Below are 24,966 nucleotides of genomic sequence, written 5' to 3'. Positions count from 1 at the left end.
AAAAAAAAAAAAAAAAAAAAAAAAAAAATAGAATTTATCTAAGTACAGTAAGGTATACTTATCCCCCTACACCCGTTATAACCCTTGATGACACTAAATAAATAATACACGAATATGGTTCAAAAATGGGCATCGTAGAGTATAAAATGAAGAATGCTTTCATTTTCCACCCAAATTCAGCAATTTCATAGGATGCCAGGCTCCATTCTAAAGCCTTGTATGTATTCAGTGCGCTGAAATTCAACAACCTCACGAGGTAGGTATAACCATTAATATTAATTCTAGGCGGGGCGTGGTGGCTCACGCCTGTAATCCCAGCACTTCGGGAGGCCGAGGCGGGCGGATCACCTGAGGTGGGTAGTTGGAGACCAACCTGACGAACATGGAGAAACCCCGTCTCTACTAAAAATACAAAATTAGCCGGGCGTGGTGGCGCATGCCTGTTATCCCAGATACTCGGGAGGCTGGCGCAGGAAAACCCGGGAGGCGGAGGTTGCAGTGAGCCGAGATCGCGCCATTGCACTCCAGCCTGGGCAACAACAACGAAACTCCGTCCCCCACCACTCCCCCACAAAAACAATGATTCTAAAGGGAAGCAGAGGGATCTGGCGGAAAAGTGCCAGCAAATCTAACAGGCCTCCACAAGAGTCTTGAAAGTTTGAGAAGCTTAGGGGTCGGTATATGTGATTAACTGTCAAACAAGAATATTCGCCGGGTGTCCGAAACGCGATCCCCTGGGGCGCCACACTCGGAGCCTACTTGAACCCAAAGAGTCCCTCCCTGGGCCAACGAGGGACCCAATTCCCGCGCCCGGCATCCAGCCTCTACGTGGTTTCCCAGGAAAGGATAGCGGAGGTCCGCCGCCTCAACCAGTCTTGTTAGAGTGGCACAAAAGCGTTCGGAGTGACTGCCACTGTAGCCACTCAATGCCGAGCCCAGGCCTGCTTTTGGGGTTAGAGTGAAACTTTCCATTGGTGGAGTCACCCCGAAGGAGGCGGGACGGAGGGGGAAAGTCCTGCCTACCTTGGTCTTCCCAGCCAGTCGCAGCATCCAGGTCGCAGAACCCAGGCGGTAGCCTCCGGTTCGGTTGCGCTGTGCGTAGTGGTCTGGGAGACCTGAGGGCGGGGCCGGGAGTAGGCCCCGGACTGTGGGGAGGGTGCGCTTCCCGCGGGCGCGCGGAGTGAGGACGGTGACAGCCACGCGCGCGCATACGCGCCCGACTGCAGCGCGGCCCCGCGACCCTAGTCGGCAGCTGAGAGGCGCGCAGAATCTGGGCCGCTGCCGTCTAGGGTTCCCGTCCCGAGGCGTCCCCGGCATCTCCGGCCTGAATCCCGGAGTGCCAGGTCCGCCTGCACCGACGGTCCCGGCTCCCGTGCCCTCCCAGGAGCCGTCAGGGCCCGCCCCTCAACTCCCCTTTCCGCCCGGGCAGGGTCCTCGCGGCCCATGCTGGCCGCTGGGGACCCGCGCAGCCCAGACCGTTCCCGGGCCGGCCAGCCGGCCACCATGGTGGCCCTGAGGCCTGTGCAGCAACTCCAGGGGGGCTAAAGGGCTCAGAGTGCAGGCCTTGGGGCGCGAGGGTCCCGGGCCTGAGCCCCGAGCCATGGCTGGGGCCATCGCTTCCCGCATGAGCTTCAGCTCTCTCAAGAGGAAGCAACCCAAGACGTTCACCGTGCGGATCGTCACTATGGACGCCGAGATGGAGTTCAATTGCGAGGTAACCGGCCGGCAGCCCCGACTGCTGTGGTGACAGTCGAGGTGGAAACTCGAGAGGTTCTCTTTATATCATCTTAATGGGTGTAGCTAGAGACGGGCAGAACCGGAAGGGGCCAACTAGGCCCAAAACCTCATGTTAAAGATGATTGCTGCTTTTTTTGATAGGGCTTTTGGGTTTTAGCATTTCCTGAAGGTTATTTTCATTCATTGTTATTGGAAGAAGCTGGATGCTCCTGTGATAGAAAATTCCGGATTTCAGTGTCAGGCTTGTTAGGCTTACGCTTAAACGCTTGAAAGTTTATTCTTTCATTAGGTAATATTGTTATGTACCCAGGTATTAGAAGTTGCGTCTTGTTTATTGGAAAGCCAATGCTTGTTTTCCTTTTCTAAAGCTTACATATTCTGGAAAAAAACCCTTTGAAGAACGATATAATATCTCATACTTACTTTCCACATAGTTTCCAACATGATGATTAACAGCTATCAATTGTTCAGTATTTTCAAAGTGCCAGACATTTGCACATTTAATCCTCAGAACAAACCCATTTATCTAGTAAATGGCAAGGTGGGGTTTTGAACTAAGCTCACAGCCAGTACAGTACTGCTTCTCAAGTAATTTAAGTTCTTGCTACTAAAGGTGTAGTTTGTGGACCAGCAGCATTGGCAGCAGTAACCAAGGGTTGGCAAGCTTTTTCTGTACAGGACCACATAGTAAATATTTTCAACTTTGTAGACTAGAGAATCTCTGTTGGAGCTATTCAGCTCTTCAGCTCTGTCATTGTAACACAAAAGCAGCCTTAGATAAGATCAGCTTCCAGCATGACAGCTGGAACCCATTCCTCTGTAAAACTGGTGAAAATTCTTTTTTGTTTTGTTTCGTTTTGAGACAGAGTCTCACTCTGCCACCCAGGCTGGCATGCAGTAGTGTGATCATGGCTCACTGCAACCCCGACCGACCTCTGTGGCTCAATCAGTCCTCCTGCCTCGGCCTCCTGAGTAACTGGGACCACAGGTGTGTGCACCACACCTGGCTAATTTTTTTTTTTTTTTTTTTTTTGAGACGTCTCGCTCTGTCACCCAGAGTGCACCAGGCTGGAGTGCAGTGGCGCGATCTCGGCTCACTGCCACCTCCACCTCCCAGGTTCAAGCAGTTCTCTTGCTTCAGCCTTCCAGGTAGCTGGGATTACAGGCATGTGCCATCACGTCTGGCTAATTTTTCTATTTTTAGTAGAGACAGAGTTTCAACATATTGGGCAGGCTGATTTGGAACTCCTGACCTCATGACCAGCCCACCTGGGCCTCCCAAAGTGGTGGGAAAGTGGTGCTATTACAGGTGTGAGCCACCGCGCCCAGCCTCACCTAGCTAATTTTTGTAGAGACAAGGATTTTGCCATGTTGCCTAGGCTGATCTTGAACTCCTGACCTAAAGCAATCTGCTGGCCTTGGACTCCCAAAGTGATGGGATTACAGACGGAGCCACCATGTCTGGCCCAAAAATTCTTTTTTTAAAATCAACTATTTAAACCCTCCGGCAATGGTCCTGAGGGCAAACAACAAATGAAACACCTATTCAAGAAAATCTACAAATTCGGTAAGAAAGATGAGAGGATATGGTATTTGAACCAAGATCATTCCCTCCTTACCCACTCCTAGCTTAGTGAGGTAGAGCTTCTACTCCAGACTATTGCAAACTGAAACACGGGGCACCCCTCCCTCAGCTCCCAAATCAAATGCTTTCTTCCCAGGAAAAGCTGGACATCAGCATTTCTTATCATACCCAGAGCTACTTGTTGCTGAGGTTAAAACCTGTGTGAGTGCAATTGAAAGTTGGAGCTCCCTTTTTTTTTTCTTTTGAGACGGAGTTTTGCTCTTGTTGCCCAGGCTGGAGTGCAATGGTGTGATCTCGCCTCACCGCAACCTCCGCCTCCCAGGTTCAAGCGATTCTCCCACCTTAGCCTCCCGAGTAGCTGGGATTGTAGGCTTGCCCCACCACGTCTGGCTGATTTTGTGTTTTTAGTAGAGATGGGTTTCTCCATGTTGGTCAGGCTGGTCTTGAACTCGTGACCTCAGGTGATCTGCCTGCCTCGGCCTCCCAAAGTGTTGGGATTACAGGCGTGAGCCACCGCGCTCGGCTGAAGTTGGAGCTCCCTTCTTCCACCTAGTCCCTACTTGTGGAACAGGATTGTACCTTGGGCATGGCATACTGAAACTACTGGCGCCCCAATTGCTCATCCACCAGTTCTAGCAGGCTGAGCCTCAGGTTGTTGCGGTCCCCTGCCTCCTTCCACCAAGTGCTCAGTTTCTAGAGTGCGGGTATCTCTCAGAAGCTTTCCACGCTCCTTCCCCCCAGCTCCAGAGCCTTTCTCCGGGATTTTGCCTGAGGAGAGAAGCAGGTCCTAAAACAGATAGCTCCTAATCTCTTTCCAATGGTAGTGACTTCATTTGCAACACAGTGTGTAGAAATTCATGCCTAAGGGCAATTTGGAGATGTGAAGGTTTTGGTGAGAGGCAATTGGGAGATCTGCGGATTTTTTTTTTTTTAAGTTAAAAATTTATTGACATTCTGAAAATATAAGGATTGTGAAAAACTATTTAATATTGCTTTTAATTTATCATAGGAGTTACTTCCCAAAAATGTTAATCACAGCTGGATTGAAAGAGTCTTTGGGAAATATGGCAATGTTGTTTATATAAGTATACCACATTATAAGTCTACTGGAGATCCAAAGGGATTTGCGTTTGTGGAATTTGAAACAAAAGAACAAGCAGCAAAGGCAATTGAGGTAGGTCCAGATCCTGAAGTCAGAACAGGCGAGAGGAAGAGAAGCAGCTCTGAAGATGCAGAGTCCCTTCCTGAATTAGTTCCCAAAGATTCCTGTCCTCCTCCAGAAGGGTAAAAAAAAGAGATCTGCGGATTTAATGGAGATGCAGCCTAGACTGTAGGTCTCCTGGTTTGCTGGAAAGAATTGGGGAATAAGACAGCTGGGAGAAGCCCTTCTAGGATCAGAATAAGGATCAAACATTGACCATAGCATGGTGGCTCACGCCTGTAATCCCAGCACTTTGGGAGGCTGAGTCAGGCATATCATCTGAGGTCAGGAGTTCGAGACCAGCCTGGCCAATATGGTGAAACCCCGTCTCTACTAAAAATACAAAAATTAGCTGGACATGGTGGCATACACCTGCAATCCCAGCTATTTGGGAGGCTGAAGCAAGAGAATCACGTAAACCGGGAGGTGGAAGTTGCAGTGAGCCAAGATCACGCCATTGCACTCCAGCCTGGGTGACAGAGTGAAACTCTGTCCTGTCACAAAACAAAACAAAACATGCACCACAGACCTCTGAGGTGATGGATGTCCCTCTTGCCCTGGTTGTATCATTATACCTTGTATATTAATGAATCAGAATACCGCAGGTACCCCCAACATATGTACAACTATTATGAATCAATAAAAAACAATTTGAAGGCCGGGCGCGGTGGCTCAAGCCTGTAATCCCAGCACTTTGGGAGGCCGAGACGGGCGGATCACGAGGTCAGGAGATCGAGACCATCCTGGCTAACACGGCGAAACCCCGTCTCTACTAAAAACACAAAAAATTAGCCGGGCGAGGTGGCGGCGCCTGTGGTCCCAGCTACTCGGGAGGCTGAGGCAGGAGAATGGCGTAAACCCGGGAGGCAGAGCTTGCAGTGAGCTGAGATCTGGCCACTGCACTCCAGCCTGGGCGACAGAGCGAGACTCCGTCTCAAAAAAAAAAAAAAAAAAAAAAAAACAATTTGAAAAGTAAAGTATGTGGCGGAGGTGGAAAAAAATGCTTTCCTCCAAACAGGCACAATTTGATTATATCAGTTTGTAGAGCAAGAGCAAGTTATGCCTCAGTGCATTGTTGAAAATAATAGAACAATATATCCCAATTAGTGGAGCGTCATAGCTGGGTGTGGTCAAGGAGAGAAAAGAAGAGAACCCTACCAAAACCACTGTCATCCCAGGGTGACTGTGGGCGTACCCAAAGCTGCACCTCCCTGAAGAGCAGTATCATAGGCCTTAACACTCTTCAGGGGAAATGGATTTCACTCAAATAATCCCAGGGTGACTGTGGGCGTACCCAAAGCTGCACCTCCCTGAATAACAATATCATAGGCCTTAACACTCTTTAGGGGAAATGGATGTCACTCAAATAATCCAGCCAGTTACTAAACAAGTAACAATTAACGCTGGAGTGGGGGTACCAATCCCCAAAGTTGCTACAGTATATGATCTAAAATGTCGTTTCCAACAAAAAATTAGGAGACATACAAAGAAACAGGAAAATATGACACATACACTGAAAAAAAGCTGGCAACAGAAATTGCCTGTGAGACAAGGGGCCAGATTTAATGAAAAAGGCTTCAAACTAGCCATTAGTTTCACAGTACTAAAGGAAAATATGATGACAAAGAAGTAAAGGACAGTATGACACTGTTTCATCAATTAAAGAATATCAATAAAGATATAGAAATTATACAAAAATAAATGAAAATTCTGGAGTTGAAAGTACAATAACAACTGGGCAGGGTGGCTCACGCCTGTAATCCCAGCACTTTGGGAGGCTGAGGCTGGCGGATCACCTGAGGTCAGGAGTTCGAGACCAGCCTGACCAACATGGTGAAACCCCGTCTTTACTAAAAATACAAAAATTAGCTGTGCGTGGTGGCCGGCACCTGTAGTCCCAGCTACTCGGGAGGTTGAGGCAGGAGAATTGCATGAACCTGGGAGGTGGAGGTTGCAGTGAGCCGAGATTGCGCCACTGCACTCCAGCCTGGGTGACAAAGCGAGACTCCATCTCAGAAAAAGAAAAAAAAAAAAGGAAGTACAATAACAAATTTTAAAATGCACTAGAGGGACTCAATAATAGATTTGAACTGGGTGAAGAAAGAGTTAGTGATTTTTTTTTTTTCTTTTTGAGACGGAGTCTCGCTCTGTTGTCTAGGCTGGAGTGCAGTGGTGCAATCTCGGCTTACTGCAACCTCTGCCTCCCTGGTTCAAGCAATTCTCCTGCCTCAGCCACTGCACAGTGGCTTTGGGAGCACTTTGGGGGGCTGAGGCGGGTGGATCACCTGAGGTCAGGAGTTCAAGACCAGCCTGGCTGACATGCTGAAACCTTGTCTCTACAAAAATACAAAAATTAGTGGGGCATGATGGCGGGTGCGTGTAATCCCAGCTACTCCGGAGGTTGAAGCAGGAGAATTGCTTGAATCCGGGAGGCAGAGGTTGCGGTGAGCAGAGATTGTACCACTGCACTCTAGCCTGGGCGACAGAGTGAGACTGTATCTCAAAAAAAAAAAAAAAAAAAGGCCGGGCGCGGTGGCTCAAGCCTGTAATCCCAGCACTTTGGGAGGCTGAGACGGGCGGATCACGAGGTCAGGAGATCGAGACCATCCTGGCTGACACGGTGAAACCCCGTCTCTACTAAAAAAATACAAAAAACTAGCCGGGCGAGGTGGCAGGCGCCTGTAGTCCCAGCTACTCGGGAGGCTGAGGCAGGAGAATGGCGTGAACCCAGGAGGCGGAGCTTGCAGTGAGCTGAGATCCGGCCACTGCATTCCAGCCTGGGCGGCAGAGCGAGACTCCGTCTCAAAAAAAAAAAAAAAAAAAAAAAAAAAGATTGATAGAGATTACGTATGCTGAAGATTAGAAGAAAAGAATGAAGAAAAATGAGCAGAGCCTCAGAAATGTGGGAGATCACTAAGCATGCCAACATATGCATAATGGGAATACCAGAAGAGGATAGAAAAGGAAGCAGAAAAAATCTTTGGGGAAAAAAAGGCTGAAACTTCCCAAATTTTTTGAAAAACATTAACCTATACATTTAGAAAGCTTAATGAACTCCAAGTAAGATAAATACAGAGATCCACAAAAAGACGTATCATGCTAAAAATGCTGACAGTCAGACAAGAAGAAAATCTTGAAAACAAAAAGAGAAAAAGGATTCATCACTTTCAAGGGAGCCCCAATAATATTAACAGTAGATTTCTCAGTAGAAACCATAAGGGCCATAGGCAGTGGGATAACATCTTCAAAATACTCAAAGAAAAATCCCATCAACTAAGAATCCTGTATTTAGCAAAGCTGGATATAGATGAACTGGACATTTCAAAATGAAGATGATGGCTGGGCGCAGTGGCTCATACCTGTAATCCCAGCACATTGGGAGGTTGAGGTGGGTGGGTCACCTGAGGTCAGGAGTTCAAGACCAGCCTGAACAACATGATGAAACCCTGTCTCTACTAAAAATAGAAAGATTAGCCGGGCGTGGTGGTGCACACCTGTAATCCCAGCTAGTTGGGAGGCTGAGGCAGGAGAATTGCATGAACCCAGGAGGTAGAGGTTGCAGTGAGTCAAGATCGTACCATTGCACTCTAGCCTGGGCAATAGAGTGAGACTCCATCTCAAAAAGAAAAAATAAATAAAAGTTGAAATTTCTCAGATAAACAAAAGCCAAAAGCTGAGAGGATTTATTGCTTGAAGACCTGCCCTAGAGGAAATACTGAAGTAAATTCTTCAGGCTGAAAGCAAGAGACACCAGACAGTAATTTAAATCCATACAAATAAACAAAGAACACTGGTAAAGGTAATTATGTAATTATAAAAGACAGTATAAATGCATATTTTTTTCCTCTTAACTGATAAACAATCATATAAAACAGTATGTATATAATATTTTGTTGGGCTTACAAAAAATGTATGTGTAATACATTTGCCAATAACAGCACAAAGGAGCTGGGTGGGAGCAAAGCTCTATGGGCTAAGGAAATGGCTACAGATCTTAAAATAACAACTACAACAACATTTTGACCATGCTAGGATTACACCTGTAATCCTAGCACTTTTGGAAGCCGAGGCAAGCGAATCACCTGAAGTCAGGAGATCGAGAACAGCCTGACCAACATGGAGAAACCCTGTCTCTACTAAAAATAACAAAATTAGCTAGGCGTGATGACGCATGCCTGTAATCCCAGCTACTCAGGAGGCTGAGGCAGGAGAATCGCTTGAACTGGGGAGGTAGAGGTTGCAGTGGGCCAAGATTGTACCATTGCACTCCAGCCTGGGCAACAAGAGTGAAACTCCCATCTCAAAAAACAAAACAGAAAAAAAATCTTTTATTGGGTATGTAAGTTTAATAGATGGATATGTAATAGATGTATGTATAACAATAAGGCCATGAAAAAGGGGGAAAAGGAATGGAGTTATATAGGAATAACTCCTATGTAAATATGACTATATATCACTGGAATTAAGCTAGTATAAACCTGAAGCTGATTTTCTTTTTTTTGTGAGATGGAGTCTTGCTCTATTGGCCAGGCTGGAGTCCAGTGCCATGATCTTGGTTCACTGCAACCTCCGCCTTCTGGGTTCAAGTGATTCTCCTGCCTCAGCCTTCTGAATAGCTGGGGTTACAGGCATGCGCCACCACACCCGGCTAATTTTTGTATTTTTTTAGTAGAGACAGGGTTTCACTATGTTGGCTAGGCTGATCTTGAACTCCTAAACTCAGGTGATCTGCCCGCCTTGGACTCCCAAAGTGCTGGAATTACAGGCATGAGCCACCATGCACAGCCAATCTGAAGCTGATTCTGATATGTTGAGATTACATAGTAAATCCCAGAGCAACCACTAAAAAACAAAAGCCTGAAAAACTAGTGAAATAATTGTTAAATAAATTTAAATGTTTCATTAGAAAATATGCACTTAAATTAATAGAAAGTAGTAAAGGAGGAATAGAGAAATAAAAAGAATGTGAAATACGTCAGGTGCAGTGGCTCACGCCTCTAATCCCAGCACTTTGGGAGGCTGAGGTGGGCAGGTCACCTGAGGTCAGGAGTTTGAGATTAGCCTGGCCAACATGGTGAAACCCTGTCTCTACTAAAAATACAAAAATTAGCCGTGCGTGGTGGCACACGCCTGTAATCCCAGCTACTTGGGAGGCTGAGGCAGGGGATCACTTGAACCCAGGAGGCAGAGGTTGCAGTGAGCCGAGATCATGCCACTGCACTCCAACCTGGGTGACAGAGCGAGACTCCATCCCCCCTACCTGGAAAAAAAAAAAAAAAAAAGATGTGAAACACATACAAAAAGAAAAAGTAAAATGGCAGTTGAATGCCAAGTAATTAGATAACTTCAATGAAATGAAATGGACAAACTCCTAGAAAGACATAAACCACCAAGATTGACCCAAGAAGAGACACCATCTGAATAAACCTATAACAAGTAAAGATATTAAATTAGTAATTAAGGGGATTGTGGGGTAACTTGCTCTTGGGAACCAGTGTATGGCATCAGGCTGCAAGATTGGCCAGTCCATCCTCAACACTACCTGGCCAATTTAGGGGCCCAGTACCTCTGAATGCTAGACTCTGGGGTCGATTATCTCCACCTGGATGTAATGGACGAACATGTACATGATGGTGTCCAAGCCAGAACAGTGGGTAAAGCCAGTGACTATAAGAGGAGCCAATCAGTACATCTTTCAGCTCGAGGCTACTGAGAACCCAGGGACTTTGATTAAAGACAATTGGGAGAATGGGATGAAGGTTGGCCTTGCCATCAAACCAGGAACCTCAGTTCAGTATTTGGCACCGTGGAGTAATCAACTAGATATGGCCTTGGTTATGACAGTGGAACCAGGGTTTGGAGGGCATAAATTCATGGAAGATATGATGCCAAAGGTTCACTGGTTGAGGATCCAGTTCCCATCTTAGGCTATAGAGGTCACTGGTGGAATAGATCCTGACGCTGTCCATAGGTGTGCAGAGGCAGGAGCTAACATGATTGTGTCTGGCATTGCTATTGTGAGGAGGCAAGACCCCAGATCTGTGACCAACCTGTTAAGAAATGTTTGCTCAGAAGCTGCTCAGAAACATTCTCTTGATTGATGAAACCATAAGGAGCCCAGTGTTTCTGTTTATGAAATCTCCTTTTTACTGGAAAACAGAAATATCGACTACCAAATCATAATGCAATTGAAGCCATTCTGCTTTTTTGAGCAGTTATTCATTTCGGTGATTATGATTGATTGTACAGAGTATTCTAAGAAGTTAGAAATTGGTGTGTATGACTACATTTTCAGTGAAGCACTTTATTAGTGAATGAGATACTGTTTTTATTGAGAGCCTTGATTTTTATAAAGAGTAAAAATATGGCTGCATTAAGGTTACAAACAGAAAAGTGTCTTAATGTCTAAGGAGGGCATATTAGCTACACTACAAAAACAATTTTTTTCTGTATTTCTGAAAAGAATTTTGTTGTTTCTCAGCTGTTTTCCAAAAGCAAAGGAAGTTTTCATGTTTTTTTCTATTTTGTGTTATGTGTGATTTGTTTATATGCTTGGTAATATGAGTCGAATGGAATTTAAAAATATAAGTTTGGGTACGATAGTGTACCATTAAAAAATAAATAAATAGTTAGAGAGAGAGACCTGGGCACAGTGGCTGTTGCCTGTAATCTCAGCACTTTGGGAGGTCAAGGCAGGAGGATCCTTTGAGGCCAGGAGCTTGAGACCAACCTGGGCAACATAGTGAGACCCCAACTCTAAGATATACATAATATATATGAAATCAGCTAGGCATGGTGGTATGAGCCTGGAGTCCCAGCTACTCAGGAGGTTAAGTTGTGAGGATCACTTGATCCTAGGAGGTTGAGGAGGTAGTGAGCTATGATTGTGCCACAGTACTTCAGCCAGGATGACAGAGTGAGACCCTGTCTCTTAAAAAAAAGAAAAGAGGCTGGGCGCAGTGGCTCATGCCTGTAATCCCAGCACTTTGGGAAGCCGAGGCGGGCAGATCACGAGGTCAGGAATTCAAGACCGGCCTGTCCAATATGATGAAACCCTGTCTCTACTAAAAATACAAAAATCAGCCAAGCATAGTGGTGTGCACCTGTAGTCCCAGCTATTCAGGAGGCTGAGGCAGGAGAATCACTTGAACCCAGGAGTTGGAGATTGTGGTGAGCTGAGATCGCACCACTGCACTCCAGCCTGGGTGACAGAGCGAGATTCTATCTCAAAAAAAAAAAAAAAAAAAAAGAAAAAAGAAAAGAAAAGCAAATCCCAGGCTCTACCTACTAGAGGTCCTGATAGCTTCACCACTGAATTCTACCAAACATTTCAAGAAAAATTACTACAGTTCTTCACATTCTTCACAAATTCTTCAAAAATGAAAAAGAGGAGAAAATACTTATAAACGAATTTTATGAGACTGGTATTACCCTGTTGCCAAAACCAGACAAAGACATTACAAGAAAATAAAACTATAGACAAATATATCTTACAAATGTGGAAGCAAAAATCCTCAACAAAAATACTAGCAAACTGAATCCAGTAACATATAAAAAGAATTATATACCATAAACAACCAGGATTTATTCTAGGAGTACAAAGTTGGTTTAACATCCAAAAATGAATTAGTGTAAATAATGTAATGCATAATATCAATAGAATAAAAAACAAAAATCACATTGTCATCTCAGTAGACACAGAAAAAGCATTTGACAAAATTCAGCCTGTTTTTCATGATAAAAACACTAAATAAACTAAGAAGAGAAGAAGAGTTCCTCAACGTGATAAACAGCAGTTATGAAAAACCCACAGCTAACTTCATAATAGTGAAAGACTGAGGCCAGGCTCGGTGGGTCACGCCTGTAATCCTAGCACTTTGGGAGGCCAAGTTAGGCAGATCACTTGAGGTCAGGAGTTCAAGAACAGCCTGGCCAACATGGTGAAACGCTGTCTCTACTAAAAATACAAAAAAAAAAAAAAAAAAAATTAGCCAGATGTGGTGATGCATACCTGTAATCGTAGCTACTCTGGAGGCTTACATGGGAGGATTGCTTGAACCTGGGAGGCAGAGGTTGCAGTGAGCTGAGATAGTACCACTGCACACTCCAGGCTGGGCAATGGAGCGAGACTCCGTCTCAAAACAAGCAAACAAACAAACAAACAAAATAGTGAAATACTGTATGCTTATCCTTAAGATTAGGAATAAGATATCTACTTTCATCACTTCTATTCAGCATTGTGTTGGAGGTTCTAGCCAGGGCAATTAGGCAAGAAAATGCAATAAAAGCCATCTATATTGGAAGGGAACAAGTAAGATCATTTCTGTTTGCAGATGACGTGATCTTGCATATAGACCCTGAGAAATCCACTAAAAAAGTATTGGAGCTAATAAATTATTAGCTTAGTAATGTTGTAGGATACAAGGTCATTATGCAAAAGTCAGTTGTAAATGTATCCACTTGGAATGAACAACCTGAAAAGGAAATTAAGAAAATTCCATTTGTTATAACCTAAAAAATAAAAATACTTATAACAAGAGAAGTGTCTTTTTTTTCCATCCTCTGACAGTTGTGTAAAAGAAAGTATAAAACTTATACTCTAAAAGCTGTAAAACATTTTTGGTTTTGTTTTTTAAATTAATTTTATTTTTTTTTGAAACAGTCTCACTCAGTCGTCCAGGCTGGAGTGTAGTGGTGTGATCTCAGCTCACTGCAACCTCTGCCTCCCAGGTTAAAGCGATTCTCCTGCCTCAGCCTCCCACGTAGCTGGGACTACAGGTGTGTGCCACCACACCCAGCTAATTTTTTGTATTTTTTTTAGTAGAGGCAGGGTTTCACCGTGTTAGCCAGGATGGTCTCAATCTCCTGACTTTGTGATCTGCCTGCCTTGGCCTCCCAAAGTGCTGGGATTACAGGCGTGAGCCACCGCGCCTGCCTTAATTAATTAATTAATTAATTAATTTTTTTGTGATGGAGTGTTGCTCTGTTGCCCAGGCTGGAGCATAGTGGTATGATCTTAGCTCACTGCAGCCTCTGAGTCCTAGGTTCAAGAGATTCTCCTGCCTCAGCCTCCTGAGTAGCTGGGACTACAGGTGTGCACCACCAAGCCTGGCTAATTTTTGTATTTTTAGTATAGACGGGATTTCCCCTTGTTGGCCAGGCTGGTCTCCAACTCCTGACCTCAGGTGATCCACCCACCTCAGCCTCCCAAAGTGCTGGGATTACAGGCATGAGCCAATGCGCCCAGCCTGGCCTTTTAAATGATTTAATTGATTTTTTTTTTCTCGGGCTTGCACTGAAGTGAGAACAAGTGCAGTGGTGCAATCATAGCTCAGTGCAGCCTAGACCTTCCAGGCTCAAGTGATCCTCCTACGTCAGCCTCCCAAGCAACTTGGACCACAGGCATGCATGATCATCCCTAGCTTTTTTTTTTTTTTTTTTTAATTTCTTGTAGAGACAGAGTCTCCCTGTGTTACCCACACTGGTCTTGAACCTGACCTCAAGCAATCCTTCCATGTTGGCCCTTCAAAGTGCTGGGATTACAAGTGTGAGCCACCATGCCTGGCCTATAAAACATTTTTAAAAGAAGGAAGATATAAATAAGTAGAAAATAGCTCTTGTTCATGGATAAGACGTAACATTGTCAAGTTGGCAGTACTTTGGAGATTGATCTACACGTTTGACATAATCCCTGTCAGAATTCCAGTTCATTTCACTGTAGAAATTGACAAGTCGCCAAGTGTGGTGGCTCATGCATGTAATCCCAGCACTTTGGGAGGCGGAGGCAGGCGGATCACTTGAGACCAGCCTGGCCAACATGAAAAAACCCCATCTCTACTAAAAGTACAAAATTAGCCAGGTGTGGTGGTGCATGCCTGTAATCCCAACTACTTGGGAGGCTGAGGCAGGAGAATCGCTTGAACCTAGGAGGCGGAGCTTGTGGTGAGCCGAGATTACGCGCCATTGCACTCCAGCTTGGGCAACAAGAGCGAAATTCCGTCTCAAAAAAAAAAAAAAAGAAAAGAAAGAAATTGACAAGTCAATTCAGAAATTCATATGGAATCATAAGGGACCCACAATAGCTAAATCTTGAAAAAGAAACAAGCAGAAAGACTCACACTTTGTGATTTCAAGACATACTATAAAACAACTATAATCAAGACAATGTCACCAGGCACAGTGGCTCATACCTATAATCCCAACACTTTGAGAGGCCAAGACGGGCAGATCACTTGAGGTCAGGAGTTCGAGACCAGCCTGGGCAATATGGCAACATGAGCTGAGATCGCAGCACTGCACTCTGGTCTGGGTAACAGAGCGAGACTCTGTCTCAAAAAAATAAAATAAAATAAAATAAATAATAATTAGCTGGGCGTGGTGGCAGGCACCTGTAATCACAGCTACTCGGGAGGCTGAGGCAGGAGAGTCACTTGAACCCAGGAGGTTGTAGTGAGCTGAGAAATCTTGTCTCTACCAAAAATACAAAAATTAGCTGGGCATGGGGGTGCACCCTTGTAGTCCAAGCTACTTGGGAGGACTGAGGCACAAGAATCCCTTGAACCCAGGAGGTGGAGATCGCAGAGAGTCGAGATCGTGCTACTGCACTCCAGCCTGGGGGACAGAGCGAGACTCCATTTCAAAAAAAAAAAAGACAGTGTGGTACTGGTGTAAGGATAAATGTATAGATCAGCGGGATAGAATTGAGAGTCCAGAAATAAACCCAGTAGAATAGAGTTGAGAGTTCATGGTCACCTGATTCTTGACAAGGGTGCCAAGACCATTCAGCGAGGGAGAATTGTCTTGTCTTGTCTTGTCTTTTCTTGCTACATGCCACAGACTGTGAGAAGGAATAGTCCTTTCTTTCTTTCTTTCTTTTTTTGAGATGGAGTCTCACTCTGTCATCTAGGCTGGAGTGCAGTGGTGCAATCTTGGCTCACTGCAACCTCCACCTCCTGGGTTCAAGTGATTTTCCTGCCTCAGCCTCCTGAATACCTGGACTACAGGCACCTGCCACAACGCCCGACTAATTTTTGTATTTTTAGTACAGACAGGGTTTCACTATGTTGGCCAGGCTAGTCTCGAACTCCTGACCTCATGATCCGCCTGCATCAGCCTCCCAAAGTGCTGGGATTACAGGTGTGAGCCACTGCACGTGGCTGGAATAGTCCTTTGAACAAATGGATCTGAGACAACTGGATAGCCACATGCAAAAAAAAATTGAAATTAAACCCTTACTTCACACCATACACAAAAATTAACTCATGGCTGGGCGTGGTGGCTCACGCCTGTAATCCCAGCATTTTGGGAGGCTGAGGCGGGTGGATCATGAGGTCAGGAGTTCAAGACGAACCTGGTCAACATGGTGAAACCCCATCTCTACTAAAAATAAATTAGGCCGGACGTGGTGACTCACGCCTGTGATCCCAGCACTTTGGAAGGCCAAGGCGGGTGGATCATGAGGTCAGGAGATCGAGACCATCCTGGCTAACACAGTGAAACCCCACCTTTACTAAAAATACAAAAACAAAAATAGCCGGGCATGGTGGCGGGCACCTGTAGTCCTAGCTACTTTGGAGGCTGAGGTGGGAGAATGACATGAATCCAGGAGGTGGAGCTTGCAGTGAGCTGAGATCGCAGCACTGCACTCCGGTCTGGGTAACAGAGCGAGACTCCATCTCAAAAAAATAAAATAAAATAAAATAAATAATAATTAGTTGGGCATGGTGGCAGGCACCTGTAATCACAGCTGCTCGGGAGGCTGAGGCAGGAGAATCACTTGAACCCAGGAGGTTGTAGTGAGCTGAGATTATGCCATTGCACTCTAGCCTGGGTGACAGGGCAAGTCGCCGTCCCCCCCTCCAAAAAAAAAAACTTAAAATGGATCAAAGGGCCAGGTGAGGTGGCTCACTCCAGTAATCTGAGCACTTTAGGATGCTGAGGTGGATGGATTACTTGAGGCCAGGAGTTCGAGACCAGTCTGGCCAACATGGTGAAACCCTGTCTATATTAAAAATACAAAAATTAGGCTGGGTGTGGTGGCTCATGCCTGTAATCCTAGCACTTTGGGAGGCTGAGGCAGGTGGATTGCTTGAGGCCAGGGGTTCCAGACTACTTTGGCCAATATAGCAAAACCCTATCTCTACTAAAAATACAAAAATTAGCTAGCCGTGGTGGCATGCACTTGTAGTCCCGGCTACTCTGGAGGCTGAGACATGAGAATCACTTGAACTCGGGAGGTGGAGGTTGCAGTGAGCTGAGATCGTGCTACTGCACTCCAGCCTGGGGTGGAGAAAAAAAAAACAAACGAACATGGAGAAATTTGAACCCTTTTACACTGCTGGTAAGAACGTAAAATGTGCAGCCAGTTTGAAAAGCAAACTAGTTAGCCAGGCATGGTGGGTCATACCTGTAATCCCTGCACTTTGGGAGACCAAGGTGAGAGGATCACTTGAAGCCAGAATTTCGAGAGCAGCCTGGGCAACAAAGTGAGACCCTTTCTTTACAGAAAATTTAAAAATTAGCCAGGCGTGGTGGCTCGCACCTGTAGTCTCAGTTACTTGGGAGGTTGAGGTGGAAGGATCGCTTGAGCCCGGGAAAGGCTGTAGTGAGGCATGACTGCACCACTGCACTGCCAGCCTGGTAATCAAAGTGAGGCCCTGTCTCAAAAAAAGAAAGGAAGAAAATTAGCTGGGTATGGTAGCGTTCTTCTATAGTCGCAGCTACTTGAGAGGCCAAGGTGGTAGGATTCCTTGAGCCCACAATTTTGAGGTTGCGGTTAGCTGTGATTGTGGCACTATACTCCAGGCTGGGTGACAGAGTGAGACCCAGTCTCAAAAAAGATGAAAAGAAAAACATTGTGGCAGTTCCTCAAACAATTAAACAGAGTTAACCATATGACCCAGCAATTCAACTTACAGATGTCTTCTCAAGAGAAATGAAAGCATAAGTCTACAAGAAAAACTTATATGTGAATGTTTATAGTAGTAGTATTCATAATAGCCAGGAGGTAGAAACAGTTCAAATATACATCAGCTGATGAATGGATGAACAAAATGTGGTCTATCCATACTATGGAATTATTTGGCAATAAAATAGAATGAAGTACCAGCACGTGCTGCAACATGGATGGACCTCGAAAACGCTATGCTAAGTGAAAGAAACCAGCCACAAAAGGACACATATGATTCCATTCATATGCAAGTCTAGAATAGGCATATCTACAGAGACAAAGTAAATCAGTAGTTGCTCAAGGCTGGCAAAAGTGGATGGGGTAGAGGGTGTGATAGCTGAAATATGCAAGATTTTATTTATGAAGTGATGAAAATATTCTAAAACTGGTGATGATTGTACACACTGAATATACTAAAAACTACTGAATTGTGCACTTTAAATGGGTTAATTTTAGGGTATATGAATTATATATCAAGCTGTTTAAAAAAAAAAAAACCTTAGGCAAAATGTAAACAATGGGCATGACTGTTGAAAGAAAACTTTATCGACACAGAAATTTGAATTTCACATAATTTTCACAAGAAAATTTAAAAACATTAAAAAATATAACAGGCTGGGCACGGTGGCTCATGCATGTAATCCCAGCACTTTGGGAGGCTGAACTGGATGGATCACAAGGTCAGGAGTTTCAGACCAGCCTGGCCAATATGTAAAACCCCGTCTCTACTGAAAATACAAAAATTAGCCCGGCATGGTGGCATGCACCTGTAATCCCAGCTACTCGGGAGGCTGAGGCAGGAGAATCACTTGAACCTGGAAGGCGGAGGTTGCAGTGAGCCAAGATAACACCATTGCACTCCAGCCTGGGCAACAAGAGCGAAACTCCATCTCAAAAAAAAAAAAAAAGTAAAAATCGTTCTTAGCTCTCAGGCCACACAAAAATAGGTGGTGGGTTGGATTTGTCCTGTGGGCCATAGTTTGCTGACCTCTGAGCTAAGTTGCTATTTGATAGATGTTAGATGTTGTGAGAGGTTAAGAGAGACTAGCCTGTAAGGGAAGGGATTTTAGTTTTTGGGGGGGTCTTTTTTGAGACAGAGTCTCTGTCACCCAGGTTGGAGTGTAATGGTGCGATCTCATCTCACTGCAACCTCCGCCACCCGGGCTCAAGTGATTCTTTTGCCTCAGCCTCCCAAGTGGCTGGGATTACAGGCGCATGCCACCGTGCCCGGCTAATTTTTGTATTTTTAGTAGAGACGGGTTTTCACCATGTTGGCCAGGCTGATCTTGAACTCCTGACTTCAGGTGATCTGCCCGCCTTGGTCTCCCAAAGTGCTGGGATTACAGGTGTGAACCACCGTGTCCGTCCAGGAAAGGGATTTTGTATGACATTTTTTCAGCCATAATTTTGCCAGGAAAAGCTCTTCTTTTTCCTTCATTAAGTAGATTCCAGACCCAAAGATGTTGGACAGTATTATCAGCTAGAGCAAGGTTTTTCAACCCTGGCACGATTGACATTTTGGCTGGATAATTCTTTGTTGTGGGGATATGTCTTGTGTGTTCTAGGATGTTTAGCAGGATCTCTGGCCTCTACCTACTAGATGCCAGTAGCATTTCCCCACCCCATCCCAGTTGTTGTGATAACCAAAAATGTTTTCAGACATTGTCAGGTGTCCCTGGGTTAGGGAGGACACCCCCTCCAATCTCCTCTTTCTCCCTACCCAACCTCCATGACCACATTGAGAACCACTGATCTATAGAAAAGGATAATAGTAGTGACTTTCAGAGAGGCTGGATGGTATGGTACAAAGCTTGCCAAACTTTAATTTTACATAAATGACCTGGGGAATCTTTGACAAATGTAGGTTCTGATTCAGTAGTTCTGGGATGGAACTGAGAATTCTGTATTAATAACAAACTCAGGTGATGATGCCTGTGCCACCAGCCCAAGGACCACACTTTGAGTAGCAGAGCATTAGTAGAAAGTGCATGGGCTTCGAAAAAAGACAGACCTGAGCTTGAATTCTAGCTAAACTACTTCTACCTTGGACAAGATATGTAGCTCTCTGGACCTTATTTTCTCATCGGTAAAATGGGACTAATAATGCTGACCCTGCAGAGTTCTTACAAGGATTCATGGAATGCATAGTCATTGGCAGAAAGGAAGATAAGGAAGGGACTATAATTGGCCTAAAGTAGGAGGCTCTGGTTACCATGGGCACTGCCCTGTTGTGATTTATCAAGCCATTACATCTCTCCGAACCTCAGATTTCCAGTGGAAAAACCTGTTTGTAAACCATGTTCACATATTCTGTTGAAAGTAATCATAGTTTGATCTATGATGATAGGACTCAGATAAGTGATTAGTTTTACTCTCCTGCCTGCTTTTTATGTTGTCCATTAACTGAGCAAGGTGCTGATGCAAGGAGATGGCAGATGCATTTTGAAAAAAAAGGAGAGAGAGTACTTGTAGAATTATTGACTTTATTGAAGTCAAATGTAGGTGGCTTTTCAAGAAGGACTCAAGTTCAGAACCGGTGGCAGTTAACATATGAGTCAAGTTACCTTATGCTAATAAGTTCAGACTTTTTTTCTTTTTACTGCAGAGATAGGGGGAAAAATCTCCTGCACTACTTGCTGCATTGCACAATTGGCTGGATGCTTTGGAAGATTTTTCCACTTGAAAGATTTGTTATTTGTCATTTTGAGAAAGTGGGTGCTGAGTGTAATTTGCCAGGAGGCTAAACGGCTATGTTATTTCTTATCTAGGCTGGAATTTTACTCTAATAATTCAATCTCTCAGTAAGAAAAACCAAACAGGAAGTTGTGAGAGATCCTAATACTATCTCATATTGAAAACAAAGCCTCCTTCTCCTGTTGTTTGGCATTCTAAATGTTTTCACATACCTAAGTGGGATTATGATTGGATTAAATACCAACATTACAGATCATTCCAGCATACAAGTAGACATAAGTTGTCCATAATGGAAGGAACTTTCTTTTTTTTTTTTTTTTTTTGAGGCGGAGTCTCGCTCTGTCGCCCAGGCTGGAGTGCAGTGGCCAGATCTCAGCTCACTGCAAGCTCCGCCTCCCGGGTTTATGCCATTCTCCTGCCTCAGCCTCCCGAGGAGCTGGGACTACAGGCGCCCGCCACCTCGCCCGGCTAGTTTTTTGTATTTTTTAGTAGAGACGGGGTTTCACCGGGTTAGCCAGGATGGTCTCGATCTTCTGACCTCGTGATCCGCCCGTCTCGGCCTCCCAAAGTGCTGGGATTACAGGCTTGAGCCACCGCGCCCGGCCATGGAAGGAACTTTCAAAGGGGGAAGACAGAACAATTCTGGCATTTTCAGTAAAATCTTAAATCCTAGACTCCCTAGGACCAGGCAAACCATCCCCTTCAAGGATGTAAACTCTGGAGGGCAGTGTAATTGTATAGGGTAATAGTTCTATACTCTATATTAGTGCACCAAGAAACTTTTTTGTGTTTCAGAAGTAAGACTGTTATCTACCTTTTTTTTTTTTTTTTGAGACAGAGTTTCACTCTTGTTACCCAGACTGGATCGTGCAATGGCACGATCTTGGCTCACCACAACCTCTGCCTCCTGGGTTCAAGTGATTCTCCAGCCTCAGCCTCCCGAGTAGCTGGGATTACAGGCATGCACCACCACGCCCTGCGAATTTTTGTATTTTTAGTAAAGACGGGGTTTCTCCATGTTGGTCAGGCTGGTCTTGAACTCCCCACCTCAGGTGATCCGCCCACCTTGGCCTCCCAAAGTGCTGGGATTACAGGCATGAGCCACCACGCCTGGCCTGTTACCTACCTTTTTACTGCTGTGCTCTCCCATGGGTTTTTTTCTTTTTTTTTGAGATGGAGTCTCGCTCTGTCGCCCAGGCTGGAGTGCAGTGACGTGATCTCAGCTCACTTCAACCTCCGTCTCCCAGGTTCAAGCGATTCTCCTGCCTCAGCCTCCACAGTAGCTGGGATTACAGGCACCCGCCATCACGCCAGGCTAATTTTTGTATTTTTAGTAGAGACGGGGTTTTACCATGTTTGTCAGGCTGGTCTTGAACTCCTGACCTCGTGATCTGCCCGACTCGGCCTCCCAAAGTGCTGGGATTACAGGCATGAGCCATCATGCCCGGCCTCTCCCATGGGTTTTAAGCAGTGCCTGTGGATGGCATGGGTGCCACTACTGAGGTCTAGGACATGGACAGGCAGGGGTGAGTGATGAATGCATGAGTGCTGATGAAAGGGTGTGAAGAAGGAAGGAGGACAGATGCTGGCTAGTGCTGCCCTCCACTAGACCCCATTCTGTCTTTGTGTGGGACAAAGGGCTAGGGACTAGCTGTTACTTTGTGCTGGGTACCATGCTAAATGCTTTAAATACACACTACCTCATTTGATATAACAGGGACTCATTTATTCATCCAAGAGATATTATAAAATAGGCTGGGCAAGGTGGCTCACACCTGTAATCCCAGTGGGAGGCTGAGGCGGCCAGATTACTTGAGGCCAGGAGTTTGAGACCAGTCTGGGCACATGGTGAAACCCTGTCTCTACTAAAAATATGAAAATTAGCTGGGCGTGGTGGCTTATGCCTGTAGTCCCAGCTACTCCGGAGGCTGAGGCAGGAGAACTGCTTGAACCTGGGAGACAAGGGTTGTAGTGAGCCGAGATTATGCCACTGCACTCCAGCCTGGGCAACAAGAGCGAGACTCTGTCTCAAAAAAAAACAAAAACAAAAACATAGTAATTAGGCGTGGTTGTGCACACCTGTAGTCGTAGCTAATTGGGAGGCTGAGACAGGAGGATCACTTGAGCCCAGGAGTTGGAGGCTGCAGTCAGCTATGTTCGTACCACTGCATGAAGCCTGTAGTGAGACTCTGTCTCTTTTATGTATTTGTTTTTAAAAATAGAGACAGGGTCGGCCAGGTGTGGTGGCTCATTCCTGTAATCCCAGCACTTTGGAAGTCTGAGGCGGGTGGATACTTGAGGTCAGGAGTTCAAGACTAGCCTGGCCAACATGGGAAAAACCCGTCTCTACTAAAAATAGAAAAATTAGCTGGGGGCAGTGGCATGTGCCTGTAATCCCAGCTACTTGGGAGGCTGAGGCAGGATAATTGCCTGAGGTGGAGGTTACCCAAGATTGAGCCACTGCACTCCAGCCTGGATGACAGGGAGAGACTCCGTCTCCAAAAAAAAAAAGGGTCTTCCTACATTGGTTGGTCTCAAACTCCTGGGCTCAAGGGATCCTCCTGCCTCAGCCTCCCAAAGTGCTAGGATTATAGGTGTGAGCCACCACACCCAGCTCTGTGATTTACTGGGTGCCCACGTGGACCAGGAAGGGAACACCTCCTAGCAGTGATCAAGGGCTACTTTGGACCTAGGTTCTGTAATTGGCTTCATCTTTAAGTGGGGAAATGGGGGCTCAGACAGGATACATAGCATGCTTAAAGGCTCAGTGAAGCCACCATCTATACTGAAAGAGGCAGAATAGGACAGGGACAGGTAGGTAGTGAGAGACTAGGGAGAATAGATGGGCACACCCTTTCACTTAATATTGACCAGTAAAGCCTGCAGTTGCTTTTTTGAACCTCACATTGAGGCTCTCATGTAAGTTGAGCAAGTCTTAGCTCAAGCTTCAGTTTCCTTGTTGGGGCTGCTGAGGCAGCATAGCCTAGAGATTACAAGCATAGACTTCAGAGTTTGATTCCTGGCTCTGCCTCTAACCAGCTTTGCAACCTTAAAGCTCTGTAACCCCCTCACATGCCTCTGTTCCCTATCTGTAAAATGGTGATTGTAATTAATTCTTCCCTCATGGTGTTACAAGAATTAAATTTGAGTAATTTCTGGTAAAGTACTTAGAATAGTACCTAACACAAGGTAAGTACTATATATAATGGTTGTTACCTAAAAGAAATAACAGCCTGGGCAACACGGCGAAACCCTGTCTCTACAAAAAGTACAAAAATTAGCCGGTTGTGGTGGTGTGCACCTGTGGTCCTAGCGTCTCGGGAGGCTGAGGTGGGAGGATCACATGAACCTGGGAGGGCGAGGCTGCCATGAGCTTCCTGATTGCACCACTGCACTCCAGCCTGGGTGACAGAATGAGACCTTGTCTCAAAAAATAAATAAATAAATAAATAAAATAAATTTAAAAAAATAAAAAGGAAATAAGTTCAGTGCCTGTCGTCAGCTTGCTCACCTTCTCAGCCTCTCCTCCACTTCCTCACGTACGCTCTTGCTCTGGGCCTGTTGTCCTGGTCCCTCCTTCACTCTGCCACACCTTTGCATAGGCTGTTCTCTTTGCCTGGAATGCCATTCTCACTTGTTGCCTGGCAGAACTACACTCATTCTCCTTCTAGGCTATGCTCAAGAGTTTCCTCCTCTTTGTGCCCAAGGTCACCACATAGCTTCTAAGTGATGGGACTGAGATTTGAAGCTAGATTATCTGTCTTTCAGGCCAGCCCTCTTTCCACTATCCTATGCTACCCAAATAGGAAGTGTAAAAGAGGAGTAGGAGAGAAAAGGTTAGAAACCTGGAGAGAACTTAGGTATTTTGGTAAACAGGAAAAAGAAGAGATCCTTTGAAGGACTTCCTCAACTTAACAACTATTTGTCTATGGCATTATTTTATTGCATTTGGTGTATGATACTATCTCAAAAGCATTTTGTAAGCTTGCCAGTGGCTTACATTTTTGCCGGGTGAATGACATGACTAATGATCCCTGCTACATTGCCTCAGTGTCTAGTTTGTCATTTTGAATCAAGTGGACATTTTCTGTAAGTGAGTCATTTTCACTTGCCCATGATATAATGAGAATTCCTTACCTTTGGCTTAAAATGAGGCTTATTTTATAAGAGTTAAGCATTGTCCAGTTGCATCTTTAACATAGTCAGAATGCTCCTGCCTGTATTCAGCCTGGTGTCTCCTCATAACATTTGGTATGCCCACCTAGATAGCAATTGGTAACATCTTTATTCTGAGACTCTTTCATGTACAGATTTTGAAAAGTTAGTTATCTGTTCAGACGACACTATTTCTTTAACTTTTAAAATCTGCTTCCCTCTCACTGACAGTTCAGTTTTGGAAGAGCCTGTTTTTTTTTTCTTTTCTTTTCTTTTTTTTTTTTGAGATGGAGTCTCGCTCTGTCACCCAGGCTGGAGTGCAGTGGTGTGATCTCTGCTCACTGCAACGTCCACCTCCCAGGTTCAAGCAATTCTCTTGCCTCAGCCTCCTGTAGCTGGGATTATGGGCGTGTGCCACCACACTCGGCTAATTTTTGTATTTTTAGTAGAGACGAAGTTTCACCATGTTGGCCAGGATGGTCTCGATCTCCTGACCTTGTGATCCGCCCGCCTCGGCCTCCCAAAGTGCTGGGATTACAGGCGTGAACCACCGCACCTGGCCTTTTTTTTTTCTTTTTTTTTTTTTGAAATGGGGTCTCACCCAGACTGGAGTGCAGTGGTGCTATCACAGCTCACTATAGACTT

The 24,966-nt window shown here is 45.2% G+C and overlaps 1 protein-coding gene and 1 pseudogene across 11 annotated transcripts in view; both read left to right on the top strand.

Moving 5' to 3' along the window:
• The first annotated feature begins 1,146 nt into the window (after positions 1 to 1,146).
• NF2 (neurofibromin 2) overlaps positions 1,147 to 24,966 on the top strand; it is a 100,783-nt gene continuing 76,963 nt past the window's right edge. For 9 of the 11 annotated variants that reach the window (XM_025399493.1, XM_025399495.1, XM_025399499.1 and 6 more), the window contains exon 1: positions 1,158 to 1,714. In XM_025399493.1, coding sequence (XP_025255278.1) covers positions 1,601 to 1,714 — 114 coding nt within the window. In that variant the 5' untranslated portion in view covers positions 1,158 to 1,600. Of the gene's footprint in view, positions 1,715 to 24,966 lie in introns of all 11 variants that reach the window. The other 2 variants (XM_025399501.1, XM_025399496.1) reach the window with 2 other exon arrangements.
• Positions 10,022 to 10,624, top strand: LOC112633085 (annotated as a pseudogene).

Source organism: Theropithecus gelada, chromosome 10 (assembly GCF_003255815.1).
Source record: "Theropithecus gelada isolate Dixy chromosome 10, Tgel_1.0, whole genome shotgun sequence".
NCBI classification, from domain to species: Eukaryota; Metazoa; Chordata; class Mammalia; order Primates; family Cercopithecidae; genus Theropithecus; species Theropithecus gelada.
Note: the sequence above shows the minus strand (reverse complement) of the source record. Positions and strands in the feature narration are given on the sequence as shown.